Source organism: Balaenoptera borealis (genome assembly GCF_965194805.1).
Source record: "Balaenoptera borealis genome assembly, chromosome: 19".
Lineage (NCBI taxonomy): Eukaryota > Metazoa > Chordata > Mammalia > Artiodactyla > Balaenopteridae > Balaenoptera > Balaenoptera borealis.
Genome location: NC_138878.1, coordinates 49,286,284 through 49,300,621, shown reverse-complemented (window position 1 = coordinate 49,300,621; position 14,338 = coordinate 49,286,284). Strand labels below are relative to the sequence as shown.

Here is a 14,338-nt window from a genome sequence, read left to right as displayed (position 1 = left end):
GCCATGAGCACTCCTCTAGAATCAGTTTTCTTTCTCTGCTGCCTATTTAATATCCTAACGGAGGCCCAACAACTCAATCTAATCGCCTTGATATTACCCAGCGCGTTTAGCTAAGTGCCCCTCCTCTCCATCACTCACTTCCTTCTGCCATTGCCTGGCTCTCTTGGCACCAAAAGGAAGTCTCCCATCAGAGTGCTGCCCCTTGGAACCCCCTCCCAGTCAGCAGCCAGCAGGACGTACCCCATCTGGATTTCTGCCTTCTGCAGGACCCCTAAGCATCAGGGAGCTGGGAGCTGCCCGGAGGGTGAATGTGTTGGTCATCGCTGGCCCAGGTCTGAGCTCCCTGCCTGTCTCATTGCTTCTCACACCTTCCAGAGATCCTGGCAGCTCATTTTAGGGGCTCTCAGAACACCGGGGGATAACTCTGGGCCGCAAATCAGGCTGCACCAGACAGGGAAGATGCTGCCACGTGGCTACACTCACAAAGGAGCCCTCCCGTCCCTGTCACAATTAGGTGTGCAACACAGGCGCACAGAAGAGAGACCTGTGTAAAGAAAACCCAGAGGGGCACAGTGCACTTTGCGTGAGCCCTTCGTAAAGCAGAAATTCTTGTGTAGAATGAATCAATCTGTCTAGAGTTTCCAGGTGTGTTTAGAACAAGGTGTAATTTAGGTGACCTTTTTCTGGGAACTTTGAGCTCTTTCTCCCGTGAAGAGATGACTCAAGGCAGAAGCTGACCTGAAGTGGGGCTGCACTCAGCCCGGAGGAGGTGGCCAGGCTGGGGGCCAGAGGCTGCAGGGACACTGGCAGCTGCTCCCGCGGAAGGTCACCTGACTCTAACCACGCCCCTTGGGTGGGCGGAGACTGGGAATCAAGACAACGAGGGGGGGGGGGAGTGGCGGGTGTGGCTGTGGGTAGAGCCGCCGGGCTTGAGGACGCAGGCCCAGGCCTGGGGGGAGGCGTGTGCTGGGTCAGGGATGTTAACTTCGTCCCCGTGAATCTGATGGATGTCTCCTCCTTCCTCTCCCTCCTTTCCTTGCTCTTCATTTCCCTCCCTCCTCCTTCCCCTTCCTCTCTGGCTTGCTTCCTTTCCCCCAGCCCACACCTTCAGGCCGCCAGAGGGATGGGGAGCAGAACCCGTGCCCCGTGGGCACCTCTCACCTCAGCAGGGCTCTCTGCTGGTCCCCGCTGCCCCTCTTCCTGAAAGGCAGCTGGAGAATCTGGCGGTCTGGGGTCCATCACCTCAGAGGCCTGTCTTGGCAAGCGTAGGACTCAGCCCAGAGGCCGTCCCAGGACCCGCCTCCTGAGTGTGGGGACTGCAGGATGGGCCTGTGTACTTCCGTGGAGTCTGTGCGCCTGTGCTCGTAGAGCCCTTTTCACTTGGGAAAGCCCTTTCTGCTCACTGCTTGTGACTTGTTGTTTTGCAAACACCTGGGAGGTGGGTGTGGCATCAATTGTGCCCCGCCCCCCACCGCCCCCATTCGTGGGGGAAAAAACCTGGAGCCCAGAGACTTGAAGTCAGTCTCATGGTCACATGGACACCATAGGGCAGAGCAGGAGCCGAGACCCGGGTTCATTGTCTGTGACATCACTCAGTTGAACAGAAAAACGCACAACACAGGAACACCAACAAAAACGGCAGGTCCTCTCGGAGTCTAACGTGGCACCTTCATGGCCACCTCTCCAGGTGGGGCTACTGGGGCTTCCCACCTGCCCACCCCTGCTGTTACCGGGACTCTGTTATGGGCCCAGGTGTGGGGTGGAGGGGAGGGGTTCAGAGGTGACCAAGACACCTGTGATGATCTTGGTGTATTTCTGTGTCCAAGCACATCTAGAACGGTTGAGAGGACTCGGGCCTCCCTAGGCCTTCAGGCAGGGTGTTTATTAAAACTCGACTTGAATTTGATTCATGAACCAGGCAGAGTGGCCTTGACTGTGAAGGGAGGTCAGGAATAGGGTCTACAGAGACTGGCGTGCATGAGCCCTGAGCTGGTGTCCAGAGCCAACAGCCGTCTTCACAAGCTGTCCAGTTTCAGGCATGTCGCCCACGCCTGTCTTCTGGGCAGTTCCAAGTCAAGTCTCAAATGTGATCATTTGTGTGAGGGTCTGAGAGGGCCTCCTGGGGTTTGCTGAGGCCCTGGGCTCTGGGTCCTGCTCCTCCTGGGCTCCCCTGGCCAGGTGTCCTCCGCCCAGGATGGCCCAGATCATCTCTGGGGCAGAAGCAACCTCTGTCCCCAAGCTGCATCCCCTTGCTCTGCCCACCAGGGTTGGCTGAACATTTAACTGCCTTCTTGGTCATGCTCTCAGATGGTTAAATTACTCTTAAAATAAAAAATCACCTTATGTCTTGAAAATCTGAGTGCTCAGGAGAAGCTGAGACAAGACCTGGGTCTCCAGCCATGGAGCTGACCCCCAGCAGCACCCCAGGGCCCCTCTCCCCCCACCAGCCCTGCACCAAGACCCCCAGCTCAGGCCCTCTCCTTACCGTCCTCACCGCTAGAATAATCTCTTCTTTCTACCTCTTCTCAAATCTCCATCACTGGTTTTCTTTCTCTCCTTCTCTCACTGCCCTTGGGGGTCTCTCTCTGTCTCTATCTCTCTCCATCTCTGTCTCTGTCTTTCTGCCTCTTTCTGTATCTCTGTCTCTCTCCACCTCTTTGTCTCTGTCTCTGTCTCTGTTTCTCTCTCTGTCCCTTCCCAACACCACCCTAGTCCTGGTGGATTCTTCCCTCTTTCCCGCATCTTTCTCCTGTTGTTCTCGCTCTGATCCCTGCCCCCCACTCTCTCCTCACCCTTCTCCAGCCCTGTCCTTCTTCAGCCCCACCCCCTCCTCTCCCTGCCTCCTCTTCCCCCTCCATCGCAGTCATTGAGGATGGAGGGTGCCCACTCAGGGTACAAGAGGAGGTGCTCTTGTACCTTGAATGGACCACCTGTTCGGAAGAGAGGGGAGCGGGGGTCCCAGGACGCATTAGCCAGTAATTCACCTTCCCAGGCAGTCTTGGGAATTTGAAAACAGGGTAATAACTTCAGAACCCTCATTTCAGCCCAGAAAATGCAAAAATCCGCAGGACAGTTTACTTTGAAATTGCTTCTGGGAGCAGGGTGCAGCCACGCCCTCTTTCCTTTCTCTCCAGCTCTCTCCAGTGCCGCCCTACCCCCAGCCCAGCCCCCGCCCTGCGGCTGGAGACCCACCCCCACAGGGACACCCCTCAGTTCCTTCATCTCCTCGTTTGGGGGGAGATGCACAACAGTGTGATGAAGGTAGTTCCCACTTGCCCAGAAATGAATTCCATTATGCCCCGGTTTACTGTTTTATATTTATATCAAAAGTATGAATTCCTTTTTACCTAGTGGTTGGGTTTTATTAATGATGATAATAAATATTAATGAGGTTGCTGCTGCCTCCAGACCTTCTGATTGCTGCATTGGCTGGCTCCTCACTCCTGGGACAGCCCACTGTCCCCTCACTCCTGGGACAGCCCACTGTCCCTGTGGCCACGTCTTGGAAGGCACAAGCCCCAGGGAGCTGTGGGAGGGGACTCAGGACCCTCCTGGAGGGGCAGGCATGGGATCCAATGGGGATGGGGTATCAGGGAAGGCTCTGATGGCGGCAGAAGCTCACTCCATGCTCCTTCTGTGTGATTCCCTCAGGAGTTTAGTCAAATCCCCTTTATACTGACTCCTGAGGGGTCCCCACAGAGGGCTTGGGAGTGTCCCATTTAACTTGTTGGAACCGAAGTTTCCTAGGCTGCAAAAGGGAAATCATTTTATCCACCTGCCAGGACCATTGAAAGGATCAAATGCAGTGAATGTGAAAACGGTTCATAAACATGCACATGTTAGGTAGGAGTGTGGTTTTTTTCATCGCTTGACATCCAGGGCATTGGGCTGTGGAATTTTGTAGAAAGCCTTAGTAAGTGTGAGAGCTTTTTGTTTCTCATGAACATGCGTCTCTGCCCAAGAGTCCCACTTGGTTCTGGGCATGCCAAGTTCTTGAGTTCATCCAGTTGTCCAAAAATGTGTCCTTGGCCCTCAGCTTTGGGGTGTTGGATTGACGTCTTGCTGCCTGAAGAGCTTACATTTCACTGAAGGGGAGAGCAGGTGGGGATGTAATCGGGAAGCAGTCACAGCAATAGGTAAGGGTTCACCTCTTGGAGAGGAACATTTTCCACTGAGCGACTTGGGGAAAAATGAAACACAGGCCCCAGTCCATCCTCCCTTGAGTCTCCACTCTCGTGTGTTTCTTTGCATCTTTGCAGCTGATGATTTGGTTTGAATGCGGGTCCCTCCCCCTTGCAGTTCAGGGCCTCCTGTGCTGGAACCGGCAGCAGAGGTCTCTATTTTAATAGTATTTGTTCAAGAGAAAACAGTGACGCTGATGCATTCTTGGAGAGGGGTACTGGGATGTGGGCACAGCCAGGGGTGGCGCCAGTGCAAGGAGACCACCGTCTGGGGGACTTCCTCCCCTCTTCCTCAGTGGCGGGTTCTGTCATCCTGTCCCCCAGAGGCCGGTCCTCATGCCGCCCATGCTCAGAAAACGGATCCAGGAAGGACTTTGGATCAGACCCCAGCACATCTGCTTTCTCTGGGACCAGCTGGAGTCTGGATCTATCTAGATGTTTTGGTAACTATTTAGGAGGTTTGAAGAAGTCATCTATGGTGTTCATTCATTCATTCATTCACTCATTCATCCCGTGGATGTATGTTGAGTGGCTACTCCGGGCCAGACAGTAGGGTTGCAGCAGATTTTGGGGGGGGGGGGGGTGGGAGGGCTGGTCCCGACCCTGTGCAGCTGACAGTCTGTTGGAACACCCTGGAACATCTGCTGTAAGCTGGAGATTTCAGTGGTGTGCCTTGTAAAAAGAAGGGAGCGGGTGGCGTGCTAAGGGGACAGAGTTGGGGTCGAGAAGCCCCCTTCCCCAGATATTACATTCCACTGCAGCCCAGGGAGGGGTAGATAGCTCCCCCTCCTCTTCTTTGAATCTGCCCCAGGGTTTCCAGCGCAGGAGGCAGCAGTGCAGAGTTAGAGGCTCTGGCACGTTCTAGAAGCTGAGAGGCTGGAGAGGAAGTAGGGCTGAGATGGTGGAGAACTCTGGGGCAATGGGAGGTCACTGAGGGTGTTCCACGGGCGGGGGTGGGGCGTTACCCACCCCCTGAATGATAAGGATCCGGTGGCTTCTGTCTGGAGAACAGAGGGAAGGGGCTGGGGCTGGAGTCAGGGGTTCCTTGAGGAGGGGTGAGAGATGCTGGGGTCGGAGGGGACAGAGGCTGGAAACAAGCATCTTGCTGCTGGACGTGACCTCCAATCAACCTCTTTCCAAAAAGCAGGATTGTAAGAGTACAGTGGGCCCTTGGCCTTGGAGAATCCAGACAGGAACAGAAAGAGAAAGTTAAGCAGAAAGTTAAATAGCAGCAGGGATCAAAATAACCGTCCACAGTAGCGAAGCCTCCCGAGGCCTGATTACCTGTGCGCGATTACCTGTCAGGTACGAGCCGGGCACAGGGCCTGCCATCGGCTCCCTGACAGGAGGGACCCCTGATGGCCACCTCGGTGGGGCCGGCTTCTCACCCACTGCCCCACCCCGCCCCCTGTTGACCTCTCACTGTCCCACGCAGTCTGTGATGGAGACACCCAGCCCCCCTCCCCTCCTGGCCTGATCCGGGGCATCAGCTGTCCCACTGAGGACATTCTTCCTCCTCTCCGGCTGGGGACTTTGCTGGTTAGTGCAGAGCAGAAGGGACAAAGGAGTGACTTAACCGCTGAGTACTTGTGAGGAGCCAGCACGTGGAGGGAATGAGCCAGAGCAGGTGGGCTTTGCCTCACTTCTTTACCCTGTGCTCAGAAAAGCCACGGAACAGAGAAGGAGAGGAGGAGGGCCTTACCAATCAGGCCGCAGTGCCCTGTCACTTATACATGGGGAAATGCAGGCCGAGAGAAAGAAAAGGATATCCTGGTGGGGGTGGGGCGCGATCAGAATTAGTGGAATGAATGAACCTTTCCATCCCTTCATCCCCTCCCTCTGCCATCTCTCTGGGCCCGTTTCAGCTTTCTCACCACTTTTTGAAGTTCAGTCATCAAGAGTGGATGTGATATTCTCGGAGGAGTGCAATTATTGCAAAACATAGCGGAAGGATTCGTGCTTTGCCCTCCAAGTACTTCTCACTGTTGGGTCTGAAAAGAAAATGGCTGTTTCAGTAGGTAGTGAGGTCCCTGTCAGGGCAGTGTGCAAGGGTGCTTGTAAGGAGCCTCAGAAACCATGACAAGGGTGGTGTGTGGGGTGATGCCACGTCTCCCAGGATCCAGGGCCTCTTGGCCCCGAAGCTTTTTAATTTTCCTCAGAGTAGGATTTGGTTCCCACCAGGGGGGTTGGCCTTACTTTTCTTTCAATATTAATTTCCTCCTCCGTCATCAGACTGATGGCATTCTGATACTGCTGTGCGATTTACAAGGCATACTGGAGTTCGCTGGGGACCAGCTCGGGGTGGGAGCCGGCCAGGCCGATGATGGTGCGTGTGTGTGCTCTGGGGGGCTCTCCAGACAGCCTGCTGTGCTCCCCACACCGTGCCGAGGCTTCCACGGGGGCCACGCCGCTCCTGGGTGGGAGGTGGACAGGCAGAGCCGCCCATGTTCCCTTAGCTGGTGGCCTTCGTGCCACATTGGGCTCTTTCATGTCCACCGTTGGCTCTGGCTTCTTTCGCCTGCCTGGTGTCTCTCTCCTGTAGTGGCCAGATGGGGCCATTTCTGGATTCCTGGCTCTCCTAGACTGAATTCCATGGGAGCCGTGATGGGTGTGGTTCACGCTGCAGACTGTGGCTCCCAGGGCCATCTCCGGGAGAGAAGGGGCTCTGGGATCTACCCTGTTCACACGGGGCCGGGCAGGGACACAGGCCATTGTGGTTTTCTCCCTCCTTCCAGACTCAGTGTTCCAAATGAGGCCCCTTGGATGCAAACGTTATACCTACTCGCACCCAGTGCATTTCTGCGGACAGTCAAACCCACATCGCCCTGCTCTAGCTCCTCTGTGAGAGTAATGCAGATCTGCCTGGGTGCCCTGACCTGGCCCTGCTGGGTGTCCCCTGGCCAGGGTGGTCGGCTGACCGGGTTTGCCCAGGACTGAGAGGATCCCCGGGACGTGGAACGTTCGGTGCTGAAACCAGGAGAGTTCCCGGCAAACTGCGACTCTTGGTCACTTTGCCCCCAGCTCCCCTCCCTGCAGACCTGCCAGCCCTGTTGGGGTTTGAGTGTGCTGAAGCCAAGGATGGTGTGCAAAGGGGGAGATACCTTCTTTCCTTTTTATTCTCCTCTTCCTTTCCCAACAAGAGCATTCATCTTCCCCCTTGTGACCAGCTCCATAGTCCGCTATCCACTGTGGCCCTGGCCCTAGGAAAAGAGCTTGTTTGCCATGTTAATTTGTCAGCTCCAAGTGCATGGCCTTAAACTGAAGGTTCACCACAGCTGACCAGAGCAGGGCACTTTCTTCTGGTCATTTGTGAAGGACCTTGCACAGCTCCAGCCCAAGACTCTTGCTTCACTGTTTGCATATAAGCAGAAGCATCCCTGCCTCTACAGCTGATCCGAATGTGTGTACCTGGGACACTCTTCCCATCCAAATTCAAATCACCTCGGTGTTGGGATGTCGGTAGTTTCTCAGCGTAGAAATCTTGGTGCTCAAAGGGGTCTTAGGAAAGAAGAAAATCACACATGACCTGGATGGAAGAGCCAGGGGAAATATCTGTGTGTCTTCCTGGGAATCTTCTTTGAGTCATTTCACTGTTTTTTTTGGTTTTTTTGGGTTTTTTTTTCTGGTGTGAAATTGATCTGGGGCCGGATCTTTAAAGTTATGGGAGTGAATTCCACAAACAAAGTTTCCTTTTCTTTCCGAGGAGCTTTTAATCAGCCACGCAGTTAACACTGTGCCATTCCAGCTGCCTCACACACACTCAGCCGCTGGCCTTTAGAAGCAAACAGGTATTGAGGGGCTGACAAGAAATTACTTTTCACCCCTTTTCTGGCTTAGCATTGTCACTCACCACAGGGCTGGCCACGCCTCATTGTTCACGAGATCAACCCAACTTGGTTTACAGTGTCAGGCAAGCTCCAGTAAGGAAAAAACAAAGTCACTGAATACAAAAGAATGAAAAAAAAAAATCACTCAGTTCCATGAATGCAAGTGTTCTCCTGGCTTTGCATCTCCGGAGTGCGTCTTCCAGAACCCACGGCTGCTCAGCCCTGCTCAGAGCACCTCCACCTGCTCGGAAGTACAGGCCGGATTTACATCCCCAGTTACATAGCTTCCAGAAAGACAGGATCCCTGTTGGATGCCCATGAAGCTTATGCTGAGTAAATATTGACAAAGTAGTCTAAAGAGCAAACACTTTGACATTTGTAAGGTCCACTGGAAGGTCTTGTATATATTTATACAGCAGGAATGAGCACCGCATACCGATTCTCCTGAACTTGTTCTGACATAATTCTGCACGGATAGTGTGTGTCCCGGTAGCTGAGAACGGCTGAGTGTACACATGGGGGACACAGCCCGGGCTGGGTGGTGGCGGGTCAGAGTCTTCCCTCCCATCTAGAACAAACCAACACCTGTCCAAGCTTCTATAAGGAAACTTACTTTAAGCTTCTTATAAGACCTACTTTTTCAGAAGGAAAAAAGAAAAAAAGCCACAAAACCTTGTTTTTAATTTATTGCAATTGATGCACTTTCTTTTTACTTCATAAAAATTGTATTGATGTTTTTGTGCTTTATATTTATTAAAGATTGAGCCTCAGAAATGTAATGAGTAAAAAATGCTTGCTTAATTTAAATTGTGAATCTGTCTGTTAAGAAATGCATTAGGGGTAGGAGAAGCATAAGACATATTAATTGACAGACAGGAACTGCTGTCTCTGAGGTTGATACAAGTAATTTATTACTTTAGAAATGAATGCCACCTCCAGAATGTGCTTCATTAATTTCAAATTTAGTTTTAATTTCAAGCTGTTGCCCCTTGAGAAGAATAAGGTGGCAAATTATGTTTGAAGAGCAGATTTTTTTTTTTTTTTGCTCCAAAGAAACACCACATTTTAACTATTTAATTTTACAAATAAATGTGCCTGTCTGCTTTGCTGTGTTTTCCCAAGAGCCGAGAAAATGTTCTAGGTAAGATCAACAGTTACTAATGCTTTTTTTTCTTTCTTTCTTTCTTTCTCTCCTTCTCCCTGTGTCCCTTCTTTCTGCCCTACTTGTCCCACCTGTTATCACGGCAGCCTATGTTTCAGATGAGTTAAAGGCTGCCGCCCTGGTAGACGAAGACATAGACCCAGAAGAGAGCCTGGCAGATGGGGAGCCCTCGGCTAAGTACATGTGCCCAGAAAAGGAGCTCAGCAAGACCTGCCCCAGCTACCAGAACTCCCCAGCGGCTGAGTTTTCCAGCCACGAGATGGACAGCGAGTCCCACATCAGTGAGACTAGTGACCGGATGGCCGACTTTGAAAGCGGCTCCATCAAGAACGAAGAGGAGACCAAGGAGGTGGCGGTCCCACCCGAAGACACGACCGTGTCGGACAGCCTGGAGCAGATGAAGGCCGTGTACAACCACTTCCTCTCCAACTCCTACTGGTCCAACCTCACCCTCAACCTGCACCAGCCGTCCTCGGAGAAGAACAACGGAAGCAGCAGCAGCAGCAGCAGTAGCAGCAGCAGCTGCGGCAGCGGGAGCTTCGACTGGCACCAGAGCGCCATGGCCAAGACCCTGCAGCAGGTGTCACAGAGCCGCGTGCTGCCCGAGCCCAGCCTGTTCAGCACCGTGCAGCTGTACCGGCAGAGCAGCAAGCTCTACGGCTCCATCTTCACTGGGGCCAGCAAGTTCCGCTGCAAAGACTGCAGCGCCGCCTACGACACCCTGGTGGAGTTGACGGTGCACATGAACGAGACGGGGCACTACCGTGACGACAACCACGAGACGGACAACAACAACCCCAAGCGCTGGTCCAAGCCCCGCAAACGCTCGCTGCTGGAAATGGAAGGGAAGGAGGACGCCCAGAAGGTGTTGAAGTGCATGTACTGCGGCCACTCGTTCGAGTCCCTCCAGGACCTGAGTGTCCATATGATCAAAACGAAACACTACCAAAAAGTGCCTCTGAAGGAACCTGTCACTCCCGTCGCAGCCAAAATCATCCCTGCCGCTCGCAAGAAGGCCTCGCTGGAGCTGGAGCTCCCCAGCTCCCCGGACTCCACCGGCGGCACCCCCAAAGCTGCCATGGCGGACACGAACGACGTGCTTCAGAAGAACTCCAACCCGTACATCACGCCAAATAACCGCTACGGCCACCAGAACGGGGCCAGCTACGCCTGGCACTTCGAGGCCCGCAAGTCCCAGATCCTCAAGTGCATGGAGTGCGGCAGCTCGCACGACACGCTGCAGGAGCTCACGGCCCACATGATGGTGACTGGCCACTTCATCAAGGTCACCAACTCGGCCATGAAGAAGGGGAAGCCCATCATGGAGACGCCTGTCACGCCCAGCATCACCACCCTGCTGGATGAGAAGGTGCAATCCGTGCCCCTGGCCGCCACCACCTTCACGTCCCCCTCCAACACGCCCGCCAGCGTCTCCCCGAAACTGAACGTGGAGGTCAAGAAGGAGGCCGACAAGGAGAAAGCGGTCAGCGACGAGAAGCCTAAGGAAAAGGAGAAGGCCTGTGAGGAGGAGGAGAAGTACGACATCTCTTCCAAGTACCACTATTTGACTGAGAACGACTTAGAAGAGAGTCCCAAGGGGGGGCTCGATATCCTCAAGTCCCTAGAAAACACAGTGACGTCTGCCATCAATAAGGCCCAGAACGGCACCCCCAGCTGGGGGGGCTACCCCAGCATCCACGCCGCCTACCAGCTCCCCAACATGATGAAGCTGTCTCTGGGCTCCGCGGGGAAGAGCGCACCCCTGAAGCCCATGTTTGGCAACAGTGACGTCGTGTCCCCCACGAAGAACCAGACCCTGATCTCTCCGCCCAGCAGCCAGACCTCACCCATGCCCAAGACAAACTTTCACGCCATGGAGGAGCTGGTGAAAAAAGTCACCGAGAAAGTTGCCAAAGCGGAGGAGAAAATGAAGGAGCCCGAGGGCAAGCTTTCTCCGCCCAAGCGGGCCACCCCGTCCCCGTGCAGCAGCGAGGTCAGCGAGCCCATCAGGATGGAGGCGTCCAGCGATGCGGGCTTCAAGAGCCAGGAGGACAGCCCCAGCCCCCAGCGGGACGGCTGCAAGGAGGGGAGCCCCCCGGCAGAGCCGGTGGAGAACGGCAGGGACCTGGTGAAGCCCGTTAGCAGCGGCCTGAGCAGCAGCACGGCCATCATCACTGACCACCCGCCGGAGCAGCCCTTCGTTAACCCTCTGAGCGCCCTCCAGTCGGTCATGAACATCCACCTGGGCAAGGCTGCCAAGCCCTCCCTACCTGCCCTCGACCCCATGAGCATGCTTTTCAAGATGAGCAACAGCCTGGCCGAGAAGGCGGCGGTGGCCACCCCACCACCCCTGCAGTCCAAGAAGGTGGACCACCTCGACCGCTACTTCTACCACGTCAACAACGACCAACCCATAGACTTGACAAAAGGGAAGAGCGACAAAGGCTGCTCTTTGGGTTCAGTGCTTTTGTCACCCACGTCCACATCCCCAGCCACCTCCTCATCCACGGTGACAACGGCAAAGACGTCTGCCGTCGTATCATTCATGTCAAACTCGCCGCTCCGCGAGAACGCCTTGTCAGATATATCCGATATGCTGAAGAACTTGACAGAGAGCCACACGTCAAAGTCCTCCACCCCTTCCAGCATCTCCGAGAAGTCTGACATTGACGGGGCCACCCTGGAGGAGGCCGAGGAGGCGACGCCCGCACAGAAGAGGAAGGGCCGCCAATCAAACTGGAACCCCCAGCACCTGCTGATCCTCCAGGCCCAGTTTGCCGCCAGCCTCCGACAGACCTCAGAGGGCAAGTACATCATGTCGGACCTGAGCCCCCAGGAGCGCATGCACATCTCAAGGTTCACCGGGCTCTCCATGACCACCATCAGCCACTGGCTGGCCAATGTGAAGTACCAGCTGCGAAGGACAGGTGGAACAAAGTTCCTCAAAAACTTGGACACTGGTCACCCCGTGTTCTTTTGTAATGACTGCGCGTCACAAATCAGGACTCCCTCCACGTACATCAGCCATCTCGAGTCACACCTGGGCTTCCGGCTACGGGATTTGTCCAAACTGTCCACCGAACAGATTAACAATCAGATAGCACAAACCAAGTCACCGTCGGAAAAATTGGTGACGTCCTCCCCCGAGGAGGACCTGGGGACCTCCTACCAGTGCAAACTTTGCAATCGGACCTTTGCGAGCAAGCATGCGGTTAAACTTCACCTCAGCAAAACACACGGGAAATCCCCAGAGGACCACCTTCTGTATGTTTCCGAGTTAGAGAAGCAGTAGCGTTTGCTTTTGATGAAAACGACTGTGATTTGCTTTGAGGGAAACTGTTGCAGGCACCTTAAGGCCCCTCTGTCTTGTTCTAGGCACATGTTCTTATTTTAACTGCAGAGAATCACTCTGGGCTGGACTGTTTTGTATAACTGTACAGTGTTTAATAGAGGTGCATACTCAGCTGTTGTCACTGGTAAAATATGAAGGTTAAAACGCAGTGGTAAGTGTTTGGAACTTTGTGTAAATGGGATTTAGTTGTGAGCACCCCCCGATGCTTCAAGCTGCATGCATTAACAGACAGTTTAATTAAGCATTTATGACGAAACCGGCCACATTTTTCCACGCGGCCGAGTGTGCTGGCATTTTTCACCCTTTCATCTTTAGCCCTCTGAGTACTTTGAAGCACTTTTGCATTAATTTGGTTAAAAAATAAAATAAAATAATAATAATGTATGAAGCTCTGTTTTTTAAATTCCTTACCAGCTTAGTTATAATTAATAATACGAACCTCCATTTATGCAGGTCTGCAGGGGTATAACACGCCTTGAAATTTAAAAGAATATTATTTTCACATTGAAACATAGATGTATATATTGTATAGATTTCAGACTCTCTTATGAAAAATGTGATTGTGGGTAAATGACCTTTTTTCCTGCATTTATAGCAACAGTGTTTTATGTACCTGCTATGCTCTGGGCATAAGCCATGCCTATGTATAGTGTATATTTCTTTTTCTTTTTTTTTTTAAGGTCTATGGGTTTTGTTTTTTTACCTGCAAACATTGTAAATTATACAGAAGATACCACAGATAACATTTATAAAGTATACAGAAACATTATCTGAAAGCAAAGTATGATTGTTTGTTTTGCTATACAGTACATCTATATTGATAGAAGTTCACCTTTAAATTATACATATTTATTAGCATCATATTATCATTTGTTTTGAGCAGTCTGAATAAACGAGGCCAGGAAATCCATCCATGGCAGGCATCATAACTATTTTGCACATGATTTTTAAAGGTATTTATTAGAAATCCAAAAAAAAAAAAAAAAAAACGCTCAAAATAAACTCAGTGCTCAAAGGGTTAAGTCTATTTCAAAAGGAAAAAAAAAAAGAACAAAAAAAGAGAGAGAGAGAACTTGTACTGTATTTCCTAAACATTGATAAAGCCTTTAAAATGTTTGTACTGTAATACTTTGCTTAAAAGTCACGAGGCATTCTGTGATACAACCTCTTTTACTTATTTATAAGCCCTCTTGGTTGCTATTCCATATTGTAGGATGCCTTTTTTATTTCAATTGGTAACTTTCTGTTTTGTTCTTCCTAATTATTCTCCCAAGATCCCACACTGCAGCTTTATCTTTAGGCTTATGAAAGGTAACCCGTGGTTACCGGCTCTCCAAGTGATTCTGTTCTTCTCCATTTTTGGCAGTTAATTTGCAGAAGTAACTGACAGCTGACACCATATGAGAACCTATGTATAAAATATTGGCATGTAAACAGCACAGACACTCTGTGCCCTGTTTTGTTGTTGACAATGAACCACCATTATGTGACTCTTCATATAACCCTCTTTTCTACGGCAGCATTAAAATTGTCTTTTTGCTATAATTTTGTGTTGCGTTCACAATTATGTCTGAAATGTGCTACGACTAACGAGCACATTAAAATTAAATTGTATGCGATCTGTTTATGACTGAGTTGGTTGCTGTGTCTGCCAGGTGCTGGCAGTCGGAAGCCGCCCGTAAATCAGGGGAGTTTTAGTGAACTTTGGGTTTGGAGAGCAGCAAACATTCACTTAGAGGCGGCGTGGACAGAATTTTCCCCAAGAATAAAAATGGAAAAGAAAGGAAGATGTTCCCGTGAGGTTAGATTCTCCCTT

At 52.0% G+C, this 14,338-nt stretch overlaps 1 protein-coding gene across 1 annotated transcript in view; it reads left to right on the top strand.

Annotated features, from left to right (window-relative positions):
• TSHZ3 (teashirt zinc finger homeobox 3) overlaps window positions 1-14,067 on the top strand; it is a 69,974-nt gene extending 55,907 nt beyond the window's left edge. Inside the window, exon 2 of the mRNA XM_082366697.1 lies at window positions 9,257-14,067. Within this exon, the coding sequence (XP_082222823.1) occupies window positions 9,257-12,462 (3,206 nt within the window). The 3' untranslated portion in view covers window positions 12,463-14,067. The remainder of the gene's footprint in view (window positions 1-9,256) is intronic.
• Window positions 14,068-14,338: the final 271 nt, after the last annotated feature.